At 51.0% G+C, this 26,875-nt stretch overlaps 1 protein-coding gene across 1 annotated transcript; it reads right to left on the reverse strand.

Moving 5' to 3' along the window:
- Window positions 1–1,331: 1,331 nt before the first annotated feature.
- On the reverse strand, window positions 1,332–26,644 carry BTBD2 (BTB domain containing 2). The gene is made up of 9 exons (XM_068174172.1): window positions 26,044–26,644; window positions 19,293–19,412; window positions 15,666–15,822; window positions 11,919–12,024; window positions 10,919–11,116; window positions 7,146–7,338; window positions 5,511–5,598; window positions 4,483–4,629; window positions 1,332–3,997 (listed from the first exon to the last, which is right to left on the reverse strand). Exons 1-9 carry the CDS (start codon window positions 26,622–26,624, stop codon window positions 3,836–3,838), a joined length of 1,752 nt encoding a protein of 583 aa, XP_068030273.1. The 5' UTR covers window positions 26,625–26,644; the 3' UTR covers window positions 1,332–3,835.
- Between the last annotated feature and the right edge of the window lie 231 nt (window positions 26,645–26,875).

Genomic DNA, 26,875 nt, shown 5'->3' on the forward strand with positions numbered 1-26,875 from the left:
TGGCCACGGCGGGAAGGGGACGTGCAACGTTTGACCTCGTGTCCCCAGCGAGGCGAACAAACGAATTTTAAAAATCGCCTTAAAATTTTCACTGGAAGCGGTCCCTTGTCAGCGCGTCGGCTCAGAGCAGCCCCGGCAGAGGCCGAAGAGGAGCCGCGGAGGGGAAGGGAAGGCGGCCCCGAGGGTGTGCCCGGAGTGCCCGGCTCTGTACGCACACCCTCGGCTGCCGGGGCCGTGGCCCGAGCCCGGGACTCTCTGTCCTTCCAGCGAGGAGTCCAAATACTGCGATTGTACGTGAGAGCGTTTGTTCCATTGCGAGTTTAGTTACTGCTTTAAAACCAAGTGTACAGATATGGCATTTCAATTTCTCTGATGCTTCCTGGAAGCCATAGAATTTAGGGGCTTTTTTTTAATAAAAACAAAAAAAAATAAAATTAAAAAAAAATCTTTAAAACCCAACACATTCTTCCGTGCTTCATTGTGTGGCTCCCAAGGGTGAGGACATTGCCCAAGCACCCCCTTTTTGTTGGAGGCTCCCTCAGCAGTGGGTGGGAGCAGCCCCAGCCCCTCGCAGGGGCTCCCTGCCCGGGAGCCTTTCCTGGAGCAGCAGGAGGAAAATCAGAGGGGCAGGTCAGGAGAACAGCAGCACAGCCGATGGCTCTGGGCAGCCCTCCTGCAAAGCCCGTGAGTGAGGAAGGTGATGGTGCAGGGGGCTGCTCCCGCGCGGGGCTGGGCTCCCCCTGCTCCGGGCACTGCAGGGCCCCGAGGCCGAGCTCCAGCACGGGCTGGAGCACTGGGAAGCTGCCCCTGGCCCAGGGGCTCACGGTCACCAGGGCCCCACTGCTCCCTCGGGCAAAGGGCAGGGCCCTGGTGACCCCACCGAGCTGAGTGACCATGGGAGCTGTGCTGGGCACAGGAGCAGAGCCCAGCTCTCATCGCTGCTCCAGCAGCCCCCACAGCCTCTCCATGCTGGCACTCACAGGCCAGAGGATCTGCTTTTCCCCCCAGGCCTGGACCTGCAAAAGCTGAGGCAGCTTTTTAGTGCATTTAATTGTCAAAAACCTCCAATTCAGGTTCAAGAAATTCAGTCATAAAATGACAGCACCCAGACCAGAGTGTGCCCACCCTATGCCATCCTGCTGCCCTCCTACCACCTCCTCATACCTTGAGGGTCTGGACTCCCCAGCAGTGACTGCCAGGCTTCAGAATTCCTGAGAGCTGGCTCATCCCACACCCTCACCTGGGGAGATGGGCCAGGAGCCAGCTTGGCCCAGATTTCCCCTCCACCATTCCAGTGGCCATCATTCTCCTCCAATCACAAAGAAACTTCGTAAAGACAACCTCAATGTCTTTATTGTTTTCCTATTTACAAATCACAAAGCTGGCCAAAAAGCAGAGTGTGAACACGGGACGAGAGCATCGGATACATTCATCAAATAGCACAGGAGCCGGGCCGGGCCCGCTCTGCTCGGAAGGTGACATGGTACAACAGAATGGCTCATACTTCTGGGAACAGGCATGTCCAACAAGGAATTACATTCATCTATCTACAAAAGCCAGAATTGCATCAAACTGCAGAAAAGCCGCAAGAACAGAAGTTGCTCAGGTGTAGTTCAGAGTTTGACTCCTCTCCCTCTGTGACAGGACAAGCTGTCAGACCTGCCCCACGCAAGGAGGGCAGGAAGGTGGGATTTGGGACGAGAATTTACATAATAAAATAATAAAGAGAACAGAACTTCCAGGGAACAGCCAGCAGGAGGCTCCCCCTGCAGCTGGGCAGGGCCTACCCCAGCCCTGCTGTTCTCAGAGCCAAGTGCACAGCTCTGCCTCTCTCAAATTCCAATTATTCCACCATTTCCACCTGTACTGGACACCCCGAGGTGCAGAACCCAGATCAGAGCCCCTGGGGATGGTGCAGCCCCAGCACGGGCCCTGGCTGCCAGCAGTGACATTCCCAGCACCTTTGGGAAAGGGATGTGACAGGAGCAGGCACAGTCACGGACAGCCTGACGGACACAGAGCCTGGGCTGTGAGTCCATCTCACAGCACCCTTTGCATTGCACAGAGTCAGGTTCAGTCACCAGGTCATGGAGCCAGGGTTGGGATTTTTTTAATACTGGCCATATTAGAACCATCCCACCTGGAAGCAGGCTGACAATACACAGCTCACACCATCTCCCTGGAACACAGAACACACTCTGGGCATCTCCAACAGCTACTGGTGAGGAGATGCAGGGCATTGCCAGGCTGCTGCTGCATGGCTGAGGAGGAGACTCCAGCCAGCACAGCCCCAGGATCCCGGCTGGAGCAGTGGGAGGAGGAGGAGAAGCCGTGCTCCAGCCAAGGACAGCCAGGTTTCGACTTCCAGCAGTGAAATCCAGTGGCAGCAGCTGCCCAGAGAGGGGCAATGGCTCTGTGGCTGGAGCAGGAGGTCAGAGAAGGGGCCCTGAGGCAGCACCACCCCAGCCAGTCCCGCACAGACTCTGGTGGCTCCGGTCTTTCTGCCAGGCTGAGCTTAATTCCAGCTTCCTCTGCAGAAGAGGGGAGGAAGAGTCTCATGGTCTTCACTCATGGGCAGCGAGGGTGGGGCTGGTCAGGCAGCTCAGGAGCAGCCACCCTCTCTGACAGCCACGGGAAAAAGCAGCTGGCCCTCAACAAGGGGTATCTTCAAGGTCACCGAGCTCCACAGCTCAACAGGTGATGTTTGTGATGTCCCTCCTGTGCCTGGCCAACAGGCAGTGTGTAAACACACACCAGCACGGAGCGTATTCCACATTTCCCTGAACCATTTGGTAAATCCTTGTCCATCTGCTGCATTATAGGTAACGGGCAGGTGCACATCCAGCCTCTCTTCCTGCTTCCATCAGGGCTGAGGCAGCAATGCACAGGAACAGAGGGAAACACATGGAAACGTGCATGGAAACTGCAGGAATGCCCTGGAACAGGTAAGGCAGGTGCCCTTCTGCTTCAACTGACAAACACCCTGGCACCCTGCAAAGGACAACGACCAGTAACAACAGAGCTGGGGCTGCTCAGGGGTGAGCTGAGCATCACCAGCGCTTGGGACGTGCCCGGGGTGTGGAAGCAGCGCCACGGGCACTCAGAATGCAGGAGGACCTGCCCGGCCAGGCTGCTGCCCCTTACCACTCTGCAGGGAGGTCACCTCGCTGCCATCAACTGCCCGAGGTGAAGATTGTCACAGACTGGTGAGAAGAGCAGGAAAATGCCTCGGTCCCTCCAGAGGAGCTCAGCTTTGAGGTCTCCGAGCCTGTGTAGTGCTGGAACAGCAAAGCCTCAGGGAAAAGGCTCCATGACTTTTGAAGGTGGCTCTATGTGCTGAGGATGCTGGGAGGGAGGGAAGGTGCTGGACACGGGCTGGCCAAGCCCTGCAGTCTGGCCTGGACTGCTGAGCTGGAGCAGAGCAGAGGCCACCCAGCCCTGACCGAGTCTGTCTGTAGGACCATCTCCTCATGGCAAGTGAAACCACAACCAGAGCCACTCGTTACCTTGTTTCTGACCGGTGGAAAAGCATCTACATTCATTACAGTCCAAAAAACGCACGTTGTTAGATAGGGTTAATCAGGAGGTGAAAAACAACAAGCCACAGACAACCTACAAATGGTACTGGGACACCAGCTGGGCTGCACTGGGACACCAGCTGGCCTGGCACCTGAGAGCAGCAGCAGCACTAGCACAAGGCAGAACATGAGCTTTGAAATGATTTCACTGTGACCTTTGGCTAGTGTGGCTCCAATTGGTGTGGTCAAACTCAGCCAGAGATTTCATTTGGGAGGCGACAGGGAAGAGTCGAGTCCAGGGCGGGCTGGCAGTGGCACTATGTGTAGAAGATGATCTCTGGGATTTGTCCATCCTCCACGGAGGTGCCGTTGTTGTTCCCAGCCGCGTAACAGAACGTAAAGCAGGTTTTGGCTCCCGTTGTTGGTGATTCATGGATCACTTTGCGCAGTCCTTTGGTTCCATAGTGGGAATCTGGACCCTGCAGGGGTCACGGAAGACAAGAACAGGTCAGGACCCTGCTGCTGCCCAGGCTCTCTGGTGGGTTTGGAGCTGTGGGGATGTCAGTTCCTCCCTTTTCCTCCTCGATTTGCACCTCAGGTATTCTGAGCCAAATCCCATCTCTATCAGAACTTAACACTAATTTAACCAGGTCTCAGCAGCTAAATATGAACTTTTTGAGGCCACTGCAGCAGTCTCTGGATTACCTGCAGGACTCACAGTTCAGCTGTACCCATCAAAAAAATCACCCCCTCCCCAGTGAAACACCTGTTCAGTGCTGTGAGACAAGTCAAAAACCAGCTCTGAATGCTGGGGCTGAACGAGCTCATGGCAGCAGCGGGGCACACAGAGACCTTGGAGATTGCACCACTGGCCTCGAAGGACACAGAGCAAAGCCCAGGTTGCACTGACGACCTAGAGCAGGTGCCCTCACCTGCCTGCACCTCACCCCACCCCGGGTGGTACCTTTAGAGTAGCACAGGCTGTGTAGTTGACGTTGGGTAAAATCTCAACAGGCTCCTTGAACATGACCCGGAAGGTGTTGGACGATCCATCACAGCTGAAGCCGGTGTCGTTCTGCCCCAGGACCGTGTTGCTGTCTGTGTGGATGATCTGCAACACAGATCATCCATGAAAGGGTCAGCTTTTCATCTGGACACTGCCAGCCCTGCCCACGTGAGTGTCCCTGAGCTAGGCTGAGCCCCAGGCGCTCCCAGATTGACCAGCCCCGCACTGTCCATTACTCGTGTCGCCCATCAATGATCACAGAACCACAGAATCCCACATTTGGGTTGGGATGGACCTTAAGGATCATCCATCTCCAACCCTCCTGCCACCCACTATCGCAGGCTGCTTCAAGCCACATCCTGGACTTGAGCCGTGAGCTCAGGTCTCAGCCAGCCCAGAATGCCCCCTCCTCACCCCCAGGCTGGCACAGCACTGCAAACCCACACTGTGCTTAGACCCTTCTCCCCCAAGAGCTCAGGGCAGCAGGATGAGCCCTGACAATCAAGGAAGAAATGCTGACAGCCTGCGCTCAGCACACCTGCCCTGTGTGCTGGAGTGACTCTCCTGGGGACAGTCCTTCTCCAGTGACCCACACTGGGGTGGCACACGGGCACCCAGAGCAGGCACACAACATCCACAGGATCCACCTGGTCTTTGGACAAGATCATCATGGACTTGAGACAACTGAGCCTCTCCCAGCCTGCTCAGGGTGGGAAATCATGCACAGCTGCTTCCCAAACTGCCTCCCAGCTGCCCCAAAGCTGGGAGCAGACCTAGGGAGATGCTGCAGTGACGTGTGCAACAAAATCAAGAGCAATAATCCTTCTGATCCCCAGTGCCCCATCTGGCCCTTGCTACATCTGCCAGCCCCCCTGCACAGGGACACACACAGTCCCTCTGAACCTCAGGTTTTGTTACAGATTCACTAAAACGTGTTGGTCAGCCCTTAAAACAGCCAGGATTTTTAAGGTAGCAGAGAGAATTACCTGTATATTCACTTGGTAATCTGTTGGCCCGTGTATGGATCCGTATAATCCAAACCCAACCACAAATATCCTTTTGTTTACTGAGAACCTGCAGGAACAGAGCAGGAAAGTCAGTCCAAACCTGACACTCTTGTATTGCTCCAGTACAAAGCTGATACACAAATATCTCCACTTGTGCTGATTTCACATCTCTGATTTAATCAAATCTACACAGACTTAAGTGCAGACCTTACTAAGAGGTGAAACCCTGCACAGAAACCATCAGCTGCACACTCACACCTCTGATTGGTCCAGTGGGGTTGTGTGAAACGCAAAGCTGCACAATCCCATCCCCAAATTTCAGGGTCCAGGCTCAGGAAGCGTTTCCAAGTTGTGGCAAAACATCAGCACCCCCAAACGCCCGCCAGGCCCAGGCAGGGCAGCCTGGGAGTGTGGAACAGTGCCCACCTCGCAGTGCTCTGCCCAGCAAACACCACGGGGTACTTCACTGCTGAGCCCTGGGGAATTGTTCATGTGCTGCTGGGTATTTGCTGCATTCCAAATTTACCAAGGGCAGACATAAGGATTCAGTCACTCCTGAGTGCAGGAATCCCTGCTGCCCAAGGAAGAAGGGGAAGGGTATTTACCCCACTACAGCTCCACCTTCTCAGGCAGCAGAAGCCTCAGTGTCTGCCAAGCTGCCAACAGCATTTCTTCATCTGTCCACCAGCTCTTTTAGCCCCGTAGTGTTTCCAGAACAAATACCTGGGGCAGGCTGGAAGCCTCAACTCTGTAGCCAGCAAGGAATATTCAGTGTTGGAACTGACCCTGACGGTGCAGTGGCTGAACCTCAAGTCAAACCCAAACTCCAAAAGGTCCGTGAGCGTTAGAGGTGGGAGCAGGAAGTGTTTGCAGCTGGCAGCAGTTCCCACTGCCAGGGGTGAATGGACCAGAGGATCTCACCAACAGCTCCAGTGCAACAGAACCGTCTTAAAAATTGCGAAGAGCTTCATTGCTGTGAGTCCCCTTCCACCCAAGAGAAACACAGAGCAGGAAAGAACCCCAAGGCTTCCTGATTCCTTCCTGTCTTGCTCTCATTTTCTGCCTTGGGAACACAAGCCTTGCAAAGCACCATTTTCCAGCCACACCTGCCAGTCTCTGTCACTGTAACTGGGCTCTGCTGGTTGTCCACAAGCTCAGGTCTGAACAAACTGGGTGTCAGCAGAACTTCACCCCAGCCCCTCTCTCCAACAAGAGAGGTTAATGGGCTTCAACGCTGACACCTGGAGCAGGGAACCAACCTGATGGAGTACTGGTTACCTGTCCTCCACAAAGCATGGCAGGGGGACAACTGGTGACAACTCATTTATGTGCCCCTAAGCTGCAGGAAGAAGCCTTTGGGGGCTACTTCCCTCCCTTTCCAGGGGCCTGTGCTGGGAGCCACATTTCCTGGAAACCTTGGCCAACAGAGATGCAAAGTGGCAGCAACATGCAGGTCAGTGCATCAGGGGATGGTTCTGCCCAGCAAAACACCTTCCCTTGAGCGTCACACGATGGAAAGTCGGGGTCTAGCACAGAACCTTGTGTGTTTAGAGCTAGAGCAGTGGAAAGCTCAGCAACACGAGTCCAGGGGTGGGAATGGGCGCGAGAGCTGACCTGATCCTGTCACTCGTCCCACTGTACCCCCAGCGGCTCTCCACCTGCTGGAAGCGGCTGATGCTGCACTCCTTGCCCCGCAGGCAGCACCGGGGCCGGTCGATGAACTCCACCCGCGGCTTCGGGTTCACCGTGAAGTGCAGGAACAGGCTCACCACCTCCCGGTCCGTCAGGATCCCCGACTGGGCAGGCCCTGCAGAGGGGAGGGAAATGGCAGTGCCGTCAGCCTTAGGGAACCACAGAGTCCTGGAATATCCTGAGCTGGATCCCACAGGGATCATCAGTGCAGCCCCTGTCCCTGCACAGCCACCCCAACACCCCCACCACCCTGAGCATCCCTGGCAGCGCTGTCCAAACGCTCCTGCAGCTCTGGCAGCCTTGGGGCCGGGACCATTCCCTGGGGAGCCTGGGCAGTGCCAGCACCCTCGGGGGGAAGAACCTTTCCCTGAGCTCCGTGCCAAGGCCTGGCCCAGCTCCAGCCCTTCCTGGGCTCCTGTCCCTGTCCCAGAGCAGAGCTCAGCCCCTGCCCCTCTGCCTCCCCTCGGGAGGAGCTGCAGCCCCCGAGGAGCCTCCCCTCAGTCTCCTGTGCTGCAGCTGAACGAGCCAAGTGCCCTCAGCCGCTCCTCAGACCCTTCCCCAGCTCCGTGTCCCTCCTTGGGACACTCTCCAACAGCTTTGGATCCTTCTGATCTTTTGGGCCCCAGAAGTGCATAAGCAGAAGGAATCCCTCTGGGATTTTCATGGGGAAACAATCCTGACTTGCAGCTGGCACCAGGCTAAACCCCTATCACAGATGGGATCCAGTGGTGCATCAGGATATTAAGTCCCATACAAAGGTGCTGCCCTTTATCCACAGGGCAGTCATGGGCTGCAGAGCCCACATGGAACATGGAACTGTGATTAACTGCCCAGCTCTGTGGAGCCCAAATGCACTGGGCTACCAAAAAAATCCAAAAGCATGCAGCTGAACCTTGCCCCACTCCTTCTGGAAATGGTAACATTGGTAAGAGACAGGGATTTCCATACATCCACACTGGTTGTTCAGACAACGGAAGACCATGAGGAGGAGGGAGAGGGACTGTCACGCAGTTAACATCAACTCAAAAAGTTGAAGAGTATTTTTATTCAAGACAAAGGTGGTTCAGCTCATTCCTTCAGGCATTTAATCCACATCTTGCATTTTAATACCTTTATTGTAGAACCTTGGGAAAATGCTAATGATTTTAGCAAGAGCCGGAGCACATTCTCATCTTTTCTCCAGTAACAAGACATTTTTACCAGAGTGATCACAGAATCACAGACTGGTTTGAGTTGGAAGAGACCTTAAAGCTCATCCAGTGCCAGCCCTGCCACGGGCAGGGACACCTCCCACTGTCCCAGGCTGCTCCAAGCCCCATCCATCCTGGCCTTGGGCACTGACAGGGATCCAGGGGCAGCCACAGCTGCTCTGGGCAACCAACTCAGTGATGCTGAACTCTATCTTTGCAAACTACTTGAAATACTTCCAAAAGTGAAACTGGATAAAATTAGTCTGTTAGCCTAACACTCAAAAGCTTTTCTACAGCTGTTTGCACAAGGCTTTGAACAGAAACAAGACCACTGAGTACTGGGGAAACAACAGCAGTTAAATGCTCTTTCATGTGGGGAGCAAATGCCCAATTACTTGTAGGTCCAAAACTACTTGTAGCTGGTTAAATTCAGCATGATATTACCCAGACATAACCTGGTCCAATGATGCAGATGGGAGAGACTCAAGAATTCAAGGAAGTCGACTCCTCAAAGGTAAATCAGCATTTGGATACTTTGTTCAGCAAAAAATGAGGCTCCTTGATGTGTCTGAACTTATCCCGGTGTTGCTGCAACTCACTTCTGCAATGTTTCAAATTACCTGCTCCCAGGGGAGGGAGGGACACATTTGCCAGTTAAAACATCTTCATGCAAAACCCCACTTTTGATACCAGATTATACAATAAACTGGTGAAACCACTGCTGTAAAATTCCCTCTTTTCTTGGCTTTTGGGAGAGAGGGGTGTGGAGGGGAAAGGTTTCCCTCTCCTGTCTCTGCTGTGATCACCACAGAAATCAGAGTCACTCAGAAACTCAGAAAAAGGACAAAGCTGAAGGAATTCCAAGTAAATTCCTTGTTTAAGGAACAGCTGATCATTGCAGTCCCCCAGGTTTGGGAGTTTTGTTCATCTTTTAGGTTAAAGTGGATGGAGAAAACTTAAGAAAACTGGAGAATTGCTCTTAAAAGCACAAAGGTCCAAGTAGGACAGGCAGTTTGTGACAGACAACATGGGGAGGGGCACTGGCACTCCCAGCTCAAAGCCTTCAACCCAAACATGCCAAAATTAACACTTTCCTCCCAGTGAGGGAATAATACAAGGTCGTAAGGAAGGATTGAACCAAATGGGATCTGCAGAAAGATGCAAAGATCTCTGCTTCACTGAGCAAACTCCTTCTGAAGAAATCCACATTCCCTAAGGCCACATCACAGCTGTGACAGGTCAAGCAGAGAGTGGGGACTAAATCTGAAGCACAGATTTTCTCCTCACTAACAACCTTCCTCACGTGGGAACAGGGACATGCAGGACTGACCAGCTGATGCCAGCGCTGCCCTGAGAAGTGACCTGCAAAGGAAAGGGTCAGTGCCCCTGTTTGCTCCTGTGTACACAGCACTGCAGCCTGAAACAAGTTACAGTCTGGAAAATGGCTCCACTGTGTCTATTTAGCATGAAAACTATTTAAGCCAATTGCCAGCTTCCAATCCCAGGGGAATCCCCAGAGGATGAAGTGAAAGACAACAAGCAATGAAAAGAAAACAAGGCAATCTATAGTCCAAGCTGTGAAATGAGTTAGACATCTCAGTGGATCAAGGTCTTAATGTAAACTTGAAAAATACTTTGAGACACAGACTAAACAACACCAAGCCTGCAGCTCAAAGAACATTTTCAAAGTTTTTCAGATATGGGGCTCTGCTCTGAACAGTATTGGCAAGACAGGGCCAACACCACCACAGGCAGAGGATGGGAAGAAACGTCCCCATTTCTCTTTGGGATCAGGCTGTGATCAACACCAATTATTTGCAACTCCATTAGCTTTGGGTAGTTTAAACACTCGGGATGGCTGGGAAGGGGAGCAGGTGAACCCCAGTTTGGATCTTTTCTCTCAATTGAATGGGACAGTAACCATCCAACCATGCTGTGAGAGCAAACACAGCTGTGATCCCCCTGCTCCTCCCAGGGGAGCACCACAGGCTTTAAAATGAGTGAATGGGCATGGATGAAAATGACATTCAGACAGTAGATTTTGTAATCGTAGAATCACAGAAAAGTGTTGGAAGGGACCTTGAAGCTCATCCAGTGCCACCCTTGCCATAGGCAGGGACACCTTCCACTATCCCAGAGCACTCCAAGCCCTGTCCAGCCTGGCCCTTGGACACTTCCAGGGATGGGGCAGCCACAGCTGCTCTGGGCACCCTGTGCCAGGGCCTCACACCCTTATACAACAGAATCTCCTTCTGATATCCAGTCTAACCCTGCCCTCCTTCAGGAGGCCATTCCTCCTTGTGCTGTCACTCCAGGCCCTTATGAAATGCCCCCTTTCCAGCCTTTTAGGGGGAGAATGAGGGAAAATGGGGAGGAATGTGGGGGGAATCTCATATTTAAATCACTACAGGATACACAGAGAAAATCCTCTTTCGTGTGACTTGACTCTGTGTAGCTGAGGGAAAGCAAAGACCAGGATTGCCAGAAACACCTTTGTTGAGTTACCTGCTGCAAACTCCTCAATAGTCATCAGTGGGAAGCGGATAAGGGAGAGAGCTTTGCCCAGAACCTTCCGCTTGTTCTCTGGAATCACCTGGAGCTGCTGCCGCTGACACTCGGCCTCCGACCAGCGCACCACGGCATTGAACAGGCGAACCTCCCGGATCCCCAGGGTGTCCCTCTCCAGCACTGCCACCAGGGTGTCTGCAGGGCACGACAACAGACACAGCTTCAGCCTCTGAACCCCACATCAGTCCCTTTCACCTCGCCAGGAGTACCCCACGCACAGCCAAATTAAAAGAGGAAGTGGCCGAACCAACAGCATCTCCCAGAAGTGCTGCCTGCAGCCTCCGAGGAAGATTTATCTGCATAGTCCATCAGCAAGGAACTCACTGGAGCAGCAAACAGAGCCCATTTAATTGGCAAGTTAATGCAAGTGCAGGAGGATGAATTGCAACTCGCTTGACGTCAAATTTGGATGAAACAAGCAGCATGAAAGCCAGAAGGTGACCTGTGCCTTACCTCCACAGCCCATCTCATTAGAGGAAGGTTAAAGCCTGAATTTTAATGTTCATTAACTGTGCCCAGCAAGTTTGGAAACTGCAGATGGTAATTAAAATAGCCAGCCCTTGCTTCCAAAAACACAACACCTTTTTAACTCCAAAACCTGACAAAGACTTGGGGAAGAAAGCCAACTCTACAAAAAAAGGCAAGTTTACACCCACCCAAAACCTGCCAACATCAACACAGGAAGCAGGCTTTGTGTCATGCCCAGAAAACTCAAGTTGCACCAAAGTAAGCAGATTCCAGGGTATTTCTGCAGGCAAGGCAGCAAACTCTTTGGCAAATTCCCTGTCTCCAGCCACTTTGTGCCAGAGACTATTCAACTGATTGCTCCAGAACAGCCAAGCAACAAGTGCCAAGCATTATTAACCTGTAACAACTTTGGAGACAAGCTGGTTATGAAAGCAGGGAGAGAGAGAGGGAGGGGTGGAAAAGAGCTTACCCAGGTCAATGTCTGTAAACCCCTCTGCATTGAGGGCATCTGAGGTGTTCTTGTCTATGTTCTCCAGGCACAGGCTGGCCAGCTGGGGCTCATCAAACAGCCGGGCCTAGGCAGGAAAAAGCGTCATTAACAGAAAAGGTATTTTAAAGTTTACACTAAGAACCCCCCTTCCCCTCCCACAGCCCATCTTCATTAGCAATACCATGCCTGACTGCACCGGGAATCCACTGGGCCTTTCACAAGCAGTTAAGCATGACAAGGCAAACACTAGAAAATTCTGTGTTTGGCAGCAGCCCTGGTTCAGCTGTGCATGTCTTCAGGCACATCTTTGTTTTAACACGGCCTGGGTGCAGGCACCAATCGTGCTTTCCAGCACCACACTGACCCGGTCAGCTGAGCACAGGCAATTTTTACATCATTTTTCTATTTACAAGAAAGCTTTGCCCAGTGACTCCAGGCCTGCTTTTGCTCTAGGAATAATGCAGAGGCAGCTTATTCTGTAAGAACAGCCACACTGATCTTGTGCATTAGCAAGAAAAAGCTGTAGCAGCAGTGCCTGTGTGTCCTGGAGAGCCCTACAGGGTACACAGCCTGCTTCGTGCATTTGCACATTTTGCACAGAAACAGCTACTCTAATCCAGTTACCTTAAAGAATTTGTCCCAAAATAGGTTACTATTCCAAGCAAACCCCTACACAGCCTGGAGAGCTGCTCAGAATTTCTCTGCCCGACTTAAGTGAAGTTTTGTAACAATTTTGCTGCCACTTCAGATCACCCTGGACTGCCACGTGTTAGCAGCCCTGTGCCCAGCATAAGCAGAAAAGGGTGGAACACACAAAAAACACTAAATGACCTCTTACTTCAGTGCTTTGGTTTTGTTTAGGAAGGAACTGCCTTGACATCACACCTAACAAGAATACACCGGACTTGAACTCGCTGCCACAGGTAAGGTTTAAAACTCATGTTTTGGGCTGGGAATTCCATCACTCAGGAGGTGCCTTCCAGCATCTTCTGCTTCACCCCTGCTTGTGGCACGCAGAGCTCAGCAAGGCCAATCTTTGTGCTGAGACCTCAAGTGCAGGAAGCTGAAACAACAATTTCTCAGGGCCCAGGGAAACTTCAGCAGTTGTCACCTGCTCCAGGGGCTGGAGGGCTGCCAGTGCCTTTACACTCTTGGCATCAAGAGCTGTGACTGACTCAGACTTTACTACTGTAGTGGCTCTTTGGACACGTGAGCACTTCGGTTACGCTCGCAGAGCTCTCCCCCACAGCAGCTCCAGGCAAGCTTTATTTCCTTGCTGATCAAAGTGACACTTGGGTGTATGTCTGGCATGAAAGAGGATCACGGCTCACTACAAGGCACAATCAATTAGGAAAGCTGTTTGCCTCTGATATTTCTGCCACTGATCAGCAGTTGCTTGAGACAGACAATGACACAGCTGCTGGATCAGCAGATTGGGCAGACACACACAAAAGGAGGTTTGGGGCTCTACCTGAGATCTCAGGTCCTTGATCTTAAGATTATTGGGCAATGTCTTGTACAAGCTATATCTCAGGTCTGTAATTTACTGAAGAGGTAGAGGTTGGTGGTTTGATGCAGTGAAAGCAGAAAACAGGTAGGTTTTCACACTGCAGGACCAGAAACAAGAGGGTTGTGAGAAGAGATCCTTTCAGTGAGGTGCAGCCAGTCAACAAGATCAGGCACGTTTCTCAAGCAAGACCTGCCTCAAACATCTCAGATTGATACAGAAAAATAGTGAACATAAAACTAGATGGAAATAATCACTGATGATTATACAGAATGAACAAGCCACAAACAAAAGGCATCAGGAAAGCCTTTCCCCATCTGGCATTTCACCTGCCTCAGTGCCACTGATAGAGTGCCAGGCAGTATTTTGGTTTTGGCACCTGAAACACAAGGATACCTTCCTCCTTTGCCAAAGAAGGACCTTTGTGACCTGTAAGGAAGTCACCATAAACCTAAGTAATACTTTGCCAAAGCTACAAACTCAAGTGCTGAGACACAGGAAGCCACAAAGTCTCTGCGTAAGGAATACCACCAAAAGCTAACACCTCTAACCCATCATGAGGCAATGGCTAGCCTATGATTCCTCCCCAAAACTTCAGTCTATGGAAAAGATCTGTTTCCAGCTCCTGGCTAACAGCTCCTGATCTTTCAGATTGCAACTGCTGAACCCAAAGAACAGGAAAGCTGCAGCCAAGGAGCTGCAATTGTCCCACCATGCATCAGATGGGAGCACAGATTTGGCTGCCATGGCCCAATCAAGAGCCTTCAAGTCCTGAATCTGCCTCTGGGAAGTGCAGTGTGGATCCCCCCGTCTCAGGGGCTGCCTCATCTGTTCACGGCATGTGGAAAAGGGCCAGGTTAAAGAGGATGTGTAAAGAAGGCCATGGAGTGTCGCAGCAGCAGCTGAACCTAAGCAGTGACAAGTGTCTATGAACAGCAGTGTGACATGGAACTACTTTGAGAACTGATCCAAATACTTAAACTAAAAAAAAATCCCAGCCTAATCCTGAGCAAAGAGTTCAGCAGTGACTGCTTCAGGCCAGCACTGCTTCAATATCTGCACAACTGCTGGTGTAGCCACTGCCACCCACATGGTACAGCCAGAGCCTGAGAGACACCTGTACTGATGAGGGCAAAAGTCCAGCAGACAGGAATGCTGGGTGAGACAGGCAATCCCTCAGAGCCAGGCCACCTCAGTGTGCTGGTTCCCAACTCAGTGCAGCTGGGAAACTCCTCTGCAAGCTCTATTTAACATCAGACATCACAGCAGCTTTCCTGAGCTGGCTGATCAGAAATAGCCCTCCAGAGGCACTCCAGTCTGCCCATTCCCTAAAGGAAAGAAACTCACACTCAAATCCTGTGTGTTTCTTATTCCTACAGCACCCAGAACAGGGCCTTCCTGGCAGTGCCAGACTCCACCACACAGGTGACAGCGCTGTGGATGTCAGCAATATGGCACCACCTGTCTGAGACAGAATGATAGGGACCAGAGAGAGAAGATAGAGCTAAGAATCAGGGACGAGTGATGCTCATTTAATCAACTGGGACACAAAGTCTGATCTTTTCCAAACTGAGCAGAAGTTGTAAACGCTGTCTCCTACTTTGCTGCTTCAAGAGTCAAGTGGAAGGTGGAGGAGCCCAACTCTCAGAGACTGGATCAGACCAGGGGCAAGGAACAGCTGCTCTGACACTCTGGGTCTGTTAGCCTTCAGTACAGGAGGAGCTGGAACAGGCTGAGGAAGAGAGCACCTAGCTCCTCTCCCAGGAAAATAAGCCAAAGCACTCATGACAAGGTTTTCTTTCGTCCCCACTTCAGGAAAAGTATTGCACAAAAGTCCTTCAAGGAATGGCTGAGCAGCCAGACACAGCACTGAGAGAAAGCTCAGCATTACCAGTCCTGATTCTGTAACACACGGAAATCCTCTCATTCCATTTTTCTTCTTGGCAGATGAAATCTTTCCACCCTGTTAACTCCATCCCCAGCTCACACTCTGGAAGGAACCACCTGCCACAGTGAAACAGAAAGATCTGAAACAGCAGCAACGTTTGCTGTATACTGCTCTTTGTAAGAACCTGCTCAGCAGTGCTGGACTCCTGTGAGGAAGAATTCAAAATGACCCAGAAGTGCTCCACTTTGGATGATCAACTCTGGAACACCCAGAAAATTCCCATTTTCTGACTGTGCTGGACCTTGCTGAAGGCAGATGATCACAAACTCACCTGAGTTAATAGCATGAATGCATTGTCTGCTCTGAGGTTTTTTTTAAGAAACTCCACACAATGAGCTTCAAGGGCTGGCACTGCATATTTCTTAGCTGTGTAAAGTGTTGTCATAACAGTCTCTGGTCCGATCTGAACTTCGTCTGAGTAAAGAAATCTGAAAACATGCAAACAAACATTGCCGTGGTGAATTAAGATAACAGGGTAAAAACCCCTTCAATTCATAGAAAACATGTTTGTGCTTCTGCCCATCATCCTGGTCCATTGCCTTTACTGGAGAGATAGAAGGGTTTTCACATCCTTTCCGCTCACTCTGGTTTAGCAAGTCTTTTTTTTTTTTTTTAAACTGACATTTTACAGTATATCTTTAACAGCTGGGATTTGCACTGAAGCAACTCAAACTGCCTCACATCCCACCACCAGTGAGCCCTTAGCCTACCACTTATGCCAGGCTAAAACAGTCTCTGGCCAAGGGCACCCCTTAAAATTTATATTTTTGGCTGTTCAATTAGAATAAACAAGGACAAAGATTCAATCTTGCCTGCCTCCCTCAGAAGAGAAATTCCATTTTACACTACTAATTCAGAAGTGCTGGGAAACACTCAGACATACCCATCCACTGCACACAAGGTGCTTTACCCATACTCCCCTTTCTCATCTCTTCATTTTACAGACTGAACTGTTTCATTTCATGACACACATCTTTAAGTACAGCTCACAATGTAACTTCAGCATAAAGCAAGAGTTAACTGCAGTGAAAAATAAGGACTGCCATTCTGCAGCAAAGCACTAGCCTTCACTGTTAGGCCAAAATAAGGAAGCACATTCATGATCTGAAAAACAAAGGAAACCTGACTGAGCCCCCTAATACCTGAACTCACTGACCAGAGACAGCAGGAACTGAGAGGCTGAGCTCAGTAAAATTAGTGATGCACTGGTGTTAGTCCTTATCACAGAATTCCAGAATGGTTTGGCTTGGAAGGGACCTTAAAGAACTGGAACTGTCTGGTTCAGCCCCTGCCATGGGCACAGACACCTTCCACAGGTTACTCCAAACCCTGTCCAGCCTGGCCTTGGGCACTGCCAGGGATCCAGGGGCAGCCCCAGCTGCTCTGGGCACCCTGGGCCAGGGCCTGCCCACCCTGCCAGGGAACAATTCCTAATTCCCAATATCCCATCCAGCCCTGCCCTCTGGCAGTGGGAGCCATTCCCTGTGTCCTGTCCCTCCAGGCCTTGTCCCCAGTCCCTCTCCAGCTCTCCTGGAGCCCCTTCAGGCCCTGCAAGGGGCTCTAGGGTCTTCCCAGAGCCTTTTCTTCTCCAGCTGAACAGCTCATGCAGTGTTTTTTTCTGTATCTCCTTTAACCAGTGGAGCATTTGCCAGTCAGGATCTCAAAGACACAAAGCACAGAGATGTAAATATTGTGTTAACTGTGCTTGGCATTCCTGTTACTGGGATATTTTGGAAACTCCAGCAAATTTTTGCTCTGCATTTCTCTGAAGGGGACACAGCAGCAGGTTGTGTGGCTGCTATTCCTGGCAGCTTCATGCAGCAGCAGGGCTCTTCCAGGGGGATGCCAGGCAGCATTCCCATCTGCAGCAGAGGAGCTCCTGCTCCTCCTGCTAGAGAAGACCAGGATGGCATTCAGGGAAGCATCAACAGTGTGATCCACAGGCAGGGAAGCACTCTCACTGCTGAAAGCAGGCTTTTGTGCTGCTCCAGGGCATTTGTCAATAGCAGCATCATGCCACAGGTTAATCAATGTATTTTGCACACATCCCTTCCCAGCCCCATTTGCACTGAGTAATCCTTTCTATTCCAAGATTAAAAGAACACAGTAGCTCTAAAACCAATTATTTGTTTACTTCAGTGACTGTGTCAGTATTTCTGTTTACCACAGTCCAGTATTTGCTGAGAGACAACAAGAGAGGTTCAAACTGTGAAAAAACCCAGTACCAATTTAAAAGAACATTTAGACTGGAAACCCAGACAATCAGACGTGTTCTCATCTTTGGCTTAACATAATAATAATAATAATAATAATAATAATAATAATGAAAAAGACTCTCTTACACAATTACAGCAGAATCTCTTACACAATTTACTAGCCCAAACTCCATCACAATCCAGCATCCAGACTGGACCTTCTGCGGAACATTCAGGATGGGCACTTGGTCCCTGGATAAACTCCTGATCCTACAGCATTAGATCATGGCTTGGACCAATTCCAGAGACATATGTAAGGATCAGCTGCCATTCTAGATCAGTGTTTGGAGGGACTGGTTTTACTCTAGGAACTCAGAGCACATACTTGGTCAGCTTTCTCCTGGAAAGCAGCACCCAAACTTCCTCTGGCACATTTAAGCTCTGAGCATTTTAAAAGCAATTTAAAAATCCATTTCTAGATTTAAGCATCCAAGATGTCATTGGACCATGGGCACAGCTCAGAAGCACTGAGGTAATCCACCAACAACTTCTTCCATTAAAAATGTAAATATTTCTGTTGAAATCCACCTAAACTCATCACTTTATCTTTTGAGACTATGGGCTCTCTTCTGAAATCACTCTGTTTAATCAAGTGCTGAAATCTCAGCACTGGCAGGGAAACATCAGGATTTTTGCCTCTAATTCACTGGATATTTGGGCCTCAAAAAGATTTAAAGATAGTTACAAGTTCTGCACTCCAGAGAGATCCACACGGCTGATAGGCACACACCAATTAGAGGGATTCCCCACGTGCTGGTGTCTGCTTTAAAGCGAGCCAAAGGGGAAGGGGCTCGGGGCTCCCAGTTATTTCTGGCCTTTCATTCTAGCCCAGATCAATTTAAAAATATTCCAAGACAGCACAAACACGACCAAAGCACTTTCTGAAGGTAAATCAAAAAGTGTGCCACAGCTATATATAGTGACTGCTCCCAGTAGGAAGCGAGTGGGGAACATGTCAAGAGCACAGGTCTGGAAACCCCTGGAAGTAGGTTACAGAAATCCTATAGAAACAGGACAATGACTTTCCAGCATCCATTCAGGACTGCTGCTGGATGTTGTACAGCACCAGCCGAGCTTAAAGGAATTGGTGAATAGGATGTTACAGCCCCTTCCTCCTCCTCCTCCTCCAGCACACAGATTTGCAACACACACTGGAAATGTAAATTCAAACCCAGCTCTCCAAAAGGAATAAAACCACACAAAGGCTGATACCACATGGAATGGCTGAGATTTATTACACACCCCTGCTTACCTGTTACAACTTGCTCATGACCTAAACAAGCTCCAAGTATTTGTAACTTAGAGCTTTCAAAAGATCACTTTTCCCCTCTTCTCTCAAAGAGCATTTGGCTGAAACCAAACCAATTAGTGAAGAAGCTATAACACCATAGCCAGTATATTATATATATATATATACATATATATATATAAATTTTTAAATGCAGTAGCTACAGTAGACTTTTACCCAAGAAAACAGGGATTTAACACCAGCATTTAAATACCATTGAAGAGCTCAAAGCGGCATTTCATTTTGGAAGTTAACAACCTCTGCTCCACAAATACTTCCCTGCTTTCATTATAAACATTTTTTGCTACACTAAATCTGTGCATCCCAGTTATCCTGTGCTTTAGAAGCAGCTTACTTGAGCAGAGCTAGGAAGGCAGCAGGCTCCACGTCAGGCAGCTCAATCTCTGTGGAGGTTGTGGCCATCCCACCATTAAACATTGCATCGAAGACAGCGCTGCCCACGGCCAGCACGAACCTAATGTGGAAAAAAACAAACATGCAAATAAAACCTTATGTTAAATCATATTTATATTCCAAAAAAATCCCAGGCTGATTGCTAATCCCCAAAGCCACCCTCAGGGAAAGCAAATCGTTTGTGGAGTTAAAGCAAAAGTGTTTTGCAAGAGCAGGGAGGGTCAGGCTTGCTGCTCCTTAACTGCAAAGCACCAAAGCTGCAAGGAACTTCCTTCTGAGCCCTGTCCTGGCATACAGCACAGTAATGGCTCCCCAGAGGCCAGATTTTGGGAATTATGGAACAGAATACATATGCTTTGTAAAGCCCCAGTAGGAGCCTACGTAGCATCCCAACGTTGAGAAGCAAAGAAACAGCAAAGTTAAGGAGTTCAGGTTCTTCCAGTAAACAGAGCCCAAGTCTTGCTGCAATTCCCCAGAGTCACCTACTGGAAACACTTACGGAAAACCTGTCACTGCACACTACCCACCCTCTTCCACAGGCCCAGGCACAGGTCTTTGGTGATGGCAGAGCAAACTCCCAAAACACAAAACTGCACCGGCACCAGGAGCTGCAGTCCCCAAGCCCTGGCATGGGAGCTGCCCTCCCCACGTCGCTGAGTGCTTCCATGGATAACCTGCTCTGGGCTCAGCCCAGAGGGAAGAACACACCTCCCTCAGAGCAAACCAGCACAGCGAGGTGCACGCAAACCTCAGCACTGCTGGGAGCTTACATGGTAATACTGGCACAGAAAAGGACGTTATTGGCTCTGAAGAGACTGAAAGCAGGAACTTGCACAAAACAGGTTTGACACCAAAAATTATGTCCCAGCACACCCATGCAAACAAGATGATCCACCCCCCAGGAGGCCCAGGCCTGGGCTGCTGAGGGCCCTGTGTATATTTAAGCTGCTGTACCTGCCTCAGGACTTAGAAAGCCATTTTGAAAACTTTCTTGTTCAAAAATGCAGAGGTGAGCTTTTGCCATGAAGGATTCCTGTGTCTGCCACCATGCAGCTCCCTGAAGTTAAACTGAAGGTCACAACTCAGCAGCGTGGGGAAGCAGAGCAGCCCAGACTGCAGGAAATGACTACAATCACTTCTCCACCAACTAGGAAAAGGGAAAAGCTGGAATTGTCCAGGTTCTTGCTGCAGTGGTTTGATGCACACTTCCAGAGAAGCAGCAAGAACTGTAGGCAGAAATCCATACAAGGCAGCAGGCATGGGGCAGAAACCTCCAGCCCAAGGAAAGTCCAGCTCTAAGGGGGAATTTCAGTCAGATTTAATAGGAAACGACCTTTTAAAAGTAGGAAATTTCCATTTAAACAATGTTTTCATTTTCTCGCTTTTCCCTCCCTTCCCATCCAGAGGAGGCTTCCCAGGGATACAATGGAGTGAGGCTCCATGGATGTGCCAGGCTCATTTGCTGTGACAGAGTTTGGCTGATGAGCCGGCTCATTGTTCCTGATGGGCTCAGGGAGCTTGGGACAAACCACAGTGGTTACAAAAAAGTACACACATGCATATTTCTGTCAAACCATTCTCAAGAAAAATGTCAAGAACAAATAAAAACCTTCCTCACAATACCAGAATTGCCAGATGAAATAAAAATCCTTGTTCCTCCAAAAGCAGTGATGGTGGCAAAACAATCGCTGGCTTTGTTGTATACTAAAAATTAACATATATTAATTGCACTCTCAAATTTTCATTCTCACAGCCAGCACAGTATAGGTCCTCAATGAGCAAGAGCTTTCAGAAGCTATTTGAAAAGGGCATTCATTAAAAAAAAAAAAAAAAAACAAACTCAAATGTTTGCTTCCATTTCAGCTGGGGACAAATCAGTTGGATTTTGTAAACTGCTGAGCCCTAATAGGATCCCGGGAGGTGCCAGAGAAACACAGGACTCCACATTTGAAGTTCTCTTAACACACTAAGAGAACATAATTAACATAAGAAAATCCTTCTCTCTCTCCAGTGTTTTCTCACTCTTCCTAAAACAAATGCCTAAAGCTGCTCTAAAGACACTCCAGGAAAAGCAGGGATGCTCACCACTCCTCCTACACCATCCACCAGCTTCCCCCAGCCATGCAGGTCTGCAGGAGGAAGAGATGGGATTTGTTTCAGATGGGAAAATCCAACAGAGGGTTATTTTTAAACACTTTTGTGACCAAAACAGAGTGGACTACTGAAAGGAGGCAGAGAATTAGGCAGAAACTGAACTAAAGAATTAACAAAGCAACACCTGATTTCTCCTCATTCCCTTTGCACCAGGAAGGGCCAAAGTAATCTGTCAGCAGTAAGAGTCACAGGAACTTCCTTGAGGTTAATTTGTCTTCAAAAGGATCCAGAGCTGACTACAGGCTGTTGAAGGCCTGCAATAAAATGTCTTTCCTTCTGCTATTTTGTTTCCTATGAAAACTTTCACTGCTTCATGTTCACCTTGGCACCACCACTTGTCACCTGGTTTCATCTGCACACCCACCAGCGCTGCTCCCTTTCTAGGCACTACAGTAACACCAATAACAACAAAAGAAACCACTCAAAACCCACAACTACCCAGGGAGGCTGAACAGCTCCCTCCTCCATCTGCACCACTGCAGAGAAACCTTAAAATATCTATTCCAGAAGAGCTGGCACAGGAACACAGCAACACATGACATGCTGGAGCTCGGTGACACCGTAGGTGATGAGAAGCTGCTGCTGGTGTGCTGGCGGCAGAGGATGCAGACCCTGGGTCAAAGGAGCAGGAGCTGCCCTGCATGGGAGCAGGAGCCATGGGACACCTCAGCACACCGTGCTGCAGGAACTGTGAGTGAATATATGCCCGAGAAAAGACAGGATGGGCTCAGAAAAGACTCCTGGAAACAAGAGCCAAAATCTTGCTCAGGCTGTCCCCAAGCTGTAGATCTCCCAGGCTGGAGCACAGACAGGGTTGCATCCCCACATGCTTGCCCTGCTCACTCTCTGGCCCTGTTTTCTGGCCAATTAACAAGTTTAATTATGACACCCATGCAGTTCCTGGCTGATGAGGTTTAGACATTTCTAATCCCATTGATACTGTGCTCAATGAAGCAGATCTGGAAAAAGACAAAAAACCCTTCCCTCTTACTGCTGGGTCTAATCAAGGTGTTGACCTTGGCCATACTGGTGCCGTGAAGCTTCGAGGCAGCTGCTCAGCCTGGCCTTGACATCAAAAAAAATTAAGGCCATCCCATCTTCTTCATGGCTGATTCAGCAGCAAGAGGGAATGAGCTGAAGGCTCAAAGACAGGGCTTGCTTCAGGGTAGGCAAGGAACTTCCACGGGGGTGTGGAGTCTCCTCCAGGTGGGAAACACCTGATCTTCTCAGGGCTGCAGATACTTGGACAGGTGACCCTTCAGCCAAGCCCATTCACACCTTTTATCTACAAACTGGGCTCTCACACACAAAATGAATGTTTGCTCTTAGCTGCTCTGTGAGGTTTCTTTTGCCTGTTCCTGTGGCTTCATACAAACTGCTGAGCCACAGAATCCCAGATTGGTTTGGGTGGAAAGGGATCTTAAATCCCATCCCATTCCACCCCTGCCCTGTCAGGGACACCTTCCACTGTCCCAGGCTGCTCCAAGCCCCCTCCAACCTGGCCTTGGACACTGCCAGGGATCCTGGAGCAGCCACAGCTGCTCTGGGCACGCTGTGCCAGGGCCTTGCTACCCTCAGAGGGAACAATTCCTTCCTGATATCTAATCTAAATCTCCCCTCCTTTCAGATTAAGGCCATTCACTGAATTTGCCAGGTGCACACCTGAACCTACAGCTCTGTCAGAAACCTCTTCTGGCACCAACACCTGTGGACAACATCACCTGTGCTCACTGGGCACACACCACTTCACTACCTCAAACTACACACCCTCCCGATTCCCTCGGCTCCATCCAGGAGAAGACTGACCAGGAATCACCTGCACCATCACTTCCAGCTCCCACAGGACTGTATCTCTTGGATTATTTGTGCCTCCCAGTCTGCTGCCAAAGCCATTCCCAGCACACCATGAAGTCACATTGAGGATGATGCAGACCACTCCTCAAGGCACCACAAGGAGCTGCCCAAGAACCCTATTTAGGAGATGCTCCTCCTGCAGCCATGCTTGGTGCCTTGCCTGGTCTAAAAATTTACACTATTTAACCAGACTGCAGAAATACTTACCTGGGAGCTGTGCACTATTGTGCCAGGGGTGGTTTACACTGGATATTAGGCAAAATTTCTTTACAGAAAAAGTTGCGAAGCATTGGAATGGGCTGCCCAGAGTGGTGGCGGAGTTACCATCCCTGGAAGATCCCAGGCTCAAAAAAACTACGGATGTGGCACTTGGGGACATAGTATATTGGTGAATGTAGTGGTGCTGGACTGATTATTGTATTTGATGATCTTAAAGGTGTTCTCCAACCTTAAGTCTGTGAGTTTATGATTTCAGACATCTGACAAAGCACCAACACCTGCCCTGGTCACTGAAAAACTGGACCTCTTCAACTGAACCCGTGGCTGCTTTACAACTAAATTCCAACACAAAGTATCTTCTGCTGTTGAGCTGCTGTGGGAGAACTGAGCACAGAAGGGGTCTGGGTGGTTTTATTTTAGGCCCTCTTATTTCTGAAATAACCACAGTACTTCATGAATCACCAGGATATCCCAACTGTAACATCACACAGACAAGTTTTACTAAAATCTCTAGAATCCTCAGGTGGGATGTCACACCATGACACACTCCATTCTATCTTTACCACCCAGAGCACCAGATGAATTTCATAGCAATTAAGCAGCAGCTCACTTCGGGGACAGTTTTGGTTTTTTTTTTTTTTTCAAAGCTTCATTTATTTTCCATTTATTTCTGGGCTGAACATCAGCTGTCCCCACTCAGCAAGCCTAGTTCTCAGGACAGGACCAACCTTACCCAAATACTAATTAAGCTTCAAATTATAAGAGAGCAAAGCTGACACCCTAAACACTCAAAACAGCCTAGAACAAGTGTGGTTTGTTCTAAAAGTGAGAGAAAAGGGGCAAATCTGAAGGAGGAACTTCCAGTAACGTGAGCACTTAGGAGAAAAGCAATAGTTTGAAGTTGTTTGGATCGAGGCTCCCTTTGCCAAGCATCACTTCCAGGTACACCAAGGAACCCCCCACCCAGTTAAGTTGGCTCCATCTCTGAGCTCTTCCTTGGGAGGCCCTTCCCAGGGCAGGAGGAAGAGGGTGGCACACATGGATTCACTGGAGCTCCCCCAAGGAACCAGCTGAATGTCAATCAGCCACATCAGATCTGCATCATCCAGGTGGAGGCGATTCCCATCTCCGCGACTCCCAGCTCCCCTGAGCAGCAAATTCTTAAATGGCAGCTCAGCCCTAAGCATTAACCTCCACAGGTTACCCAGGCCCAGTTGTCATTCTCCACACAGCTCTTCATGGTAATGGATTAACCCCCAAAACACAGGGCTTCAGAAAAGATTCAATAAAGGTCATTTTAAAATTAAAGTGTTCTATCTGAAATTTGGGGTCTCAAATCACTGTTCCTTCATTTCCATCCCCAGTGCTCTCACAGATTTTGGTGACCTCTGTCAGGAGGGATCAGGCAGTCTGGGAGGCTATTCCTCCTCTCCTCTACTTCCTACCAAACCAAGGGTTATTTCCAAGCAAGACCCAGGGATGTGAGGTTTTCTATGTTGCGCATGTCCCACTCACACCATCCCTCTGGGAAAAACACTCTCACCCAAACCCTGGATGCATCCCGAGCTGGTGACCATGAGGAGAGGCATGACACTGACCCAAGGCCGGGAGAGATCCGGGGCAGCACTGACTGACCACAGTGGGGTCCAGTGCTCAGGACGTGTCCCTGAGCAGGGAGTGAAATGTGGGGTGCAGTTATGTGACCCTCATTCCTCCCTTCACAGGGGAGGTGCAGCAGCCCAAACCCTGCGCCCCTGTACCCCACTCGATGGCACATCACCACCCGAGGCTGCAGGAGAGCCCACAGCGCTCCCAGGGCCATCTCTGAGGGACACTGCGGGGATGATGGAGACTAAAGAGATCATCCCTGAAGAGGATGAAGGGCCAGCCTGAGGAGCAGTTCTGAGAAAAAGGAGACATTCCCTGAGGGGCAGTTTTGGGGGATAAGGGGACAGTTCCCTGAGGAGAAACAGGAGGGAGCAAAGGGAGCAATCACCAAGAATCAGTTTTGGGGGATAAGAGAGTGATTCCCTGAGGAACAACATAGAGGGGTGAGGAGAGCGATCTGTGATGGGAAGTGAGGGGGATAAGGATGCAATTCCCGAAGGGAATATGTAAGCAATTCCCTCAGGGAATAACGGGGGGGTGGGGGCAGGGAGGGAGGTGGGGGGGAAAGACGAGCCATCCTCGAAGGGCAAGCTGGGCGTTGAGAGAGTGATCCCTGACAGGAGGAGGAGCAGCGATGCCTGAGGGACACTTTTGTCAAATAAAGGGGCGATTCCCTTTATCACTGTGGGGGCCGTGAGGAGATGCCCCCAGGCCCATCGAGCCGGCCCCCACGACCCTCCCGAGGCCCGGGACCCGCGGCCACCCCGCAGGGCCATGGGGCTGGGTGCCCCCACACCCCTGATCCCTCCCGCATTCCCGGCTCCCCACGCGTGGGATCCCCGCGCCCCCCGCCCCACCTGTGCGCCGGGATGCGCTGAGAGCCGCGGCCCTTCCCCACCAGGAAGTGCACGTCGCTGAGCACCTCGTTGTTGAAGAGGAACGCAAACCTCTCCTGCACCGTCGGCTTCGTTGCCTGCCAGTTGTACACCGGCTCCCGCTGCAGCGCCCCGCCAGGACCGCCCGCCCCGCCGGCTGCCCCCGCCGCCCCCGCCGCCGCCGGGCCCCCCGCGCCGCCGCTGGCCGCCGGCGGGTTGGCGGCGCCGCTCTGGTTGTAGGTGAGGCCGGGCGGCGAGGCGGGCGCGCCGTTGGTGCAGGCGGCGGCCGCGGCCCCGTTGCCCGGCGGGGGCGGCGGCGGCTGCGGGCAGGAGGAGGAGAGGCCGCCGGGGCCGCCGCTCCCTCCGGCCGCCATCTTGTGCGGCGGGGCCGCGGGGGCGGGCGGCGCGGGGCGGCGCTGCAGCAGCACCAGCACCAGCAGCGGCGGGCGGGACACGGCGGCAGGCGGGACGGGGACGAGGGCCGCGGAGATGTCGGCGGTGGCGTCGATGGCGGTGGCGTCGATGGCCGTGCGGATGCAGAGCGCCGGGCAGCAGCGGCGCATGGGGCGGGCGCCGCCGCCGGCCGGGCACGGGGGGAGCGGCGGAGGCGGCGGCGGGGCGGGGAGAGGGCGTGGGGCGGCGGGCGGGGCCGGCACGGAGGGGGAGGATGGAGGGCGATGCGAGGGGGAGCGAGGGGTGATACCTAAGGGGATGATGATTCCTGAGGGGGCGATCCTTGAGGAGGATGAAGGTCCATCCCTGAGGAGCGCTTCTGGAGATGAGGGGGCGATCCCTGAGGGGGCTGAGGGACGAT

This window comes from Anomalospiza imberbis, chromosome 27 (genome assembly GCF_031753505.1).
Source record: "Anomalospiza imberbis isolate Cuckoo-Finch-1a 21T00152 chromosome 27, ASM3175350v1, whole genome shotgun sequence".
Taxonomy (NCBI): domain Eukaryota; kingdom Metazoa; phylum Chordata; class Aves; order Passeriformes; family Viduidae; genus Anomalospiza; species Anomalospiza imberbis.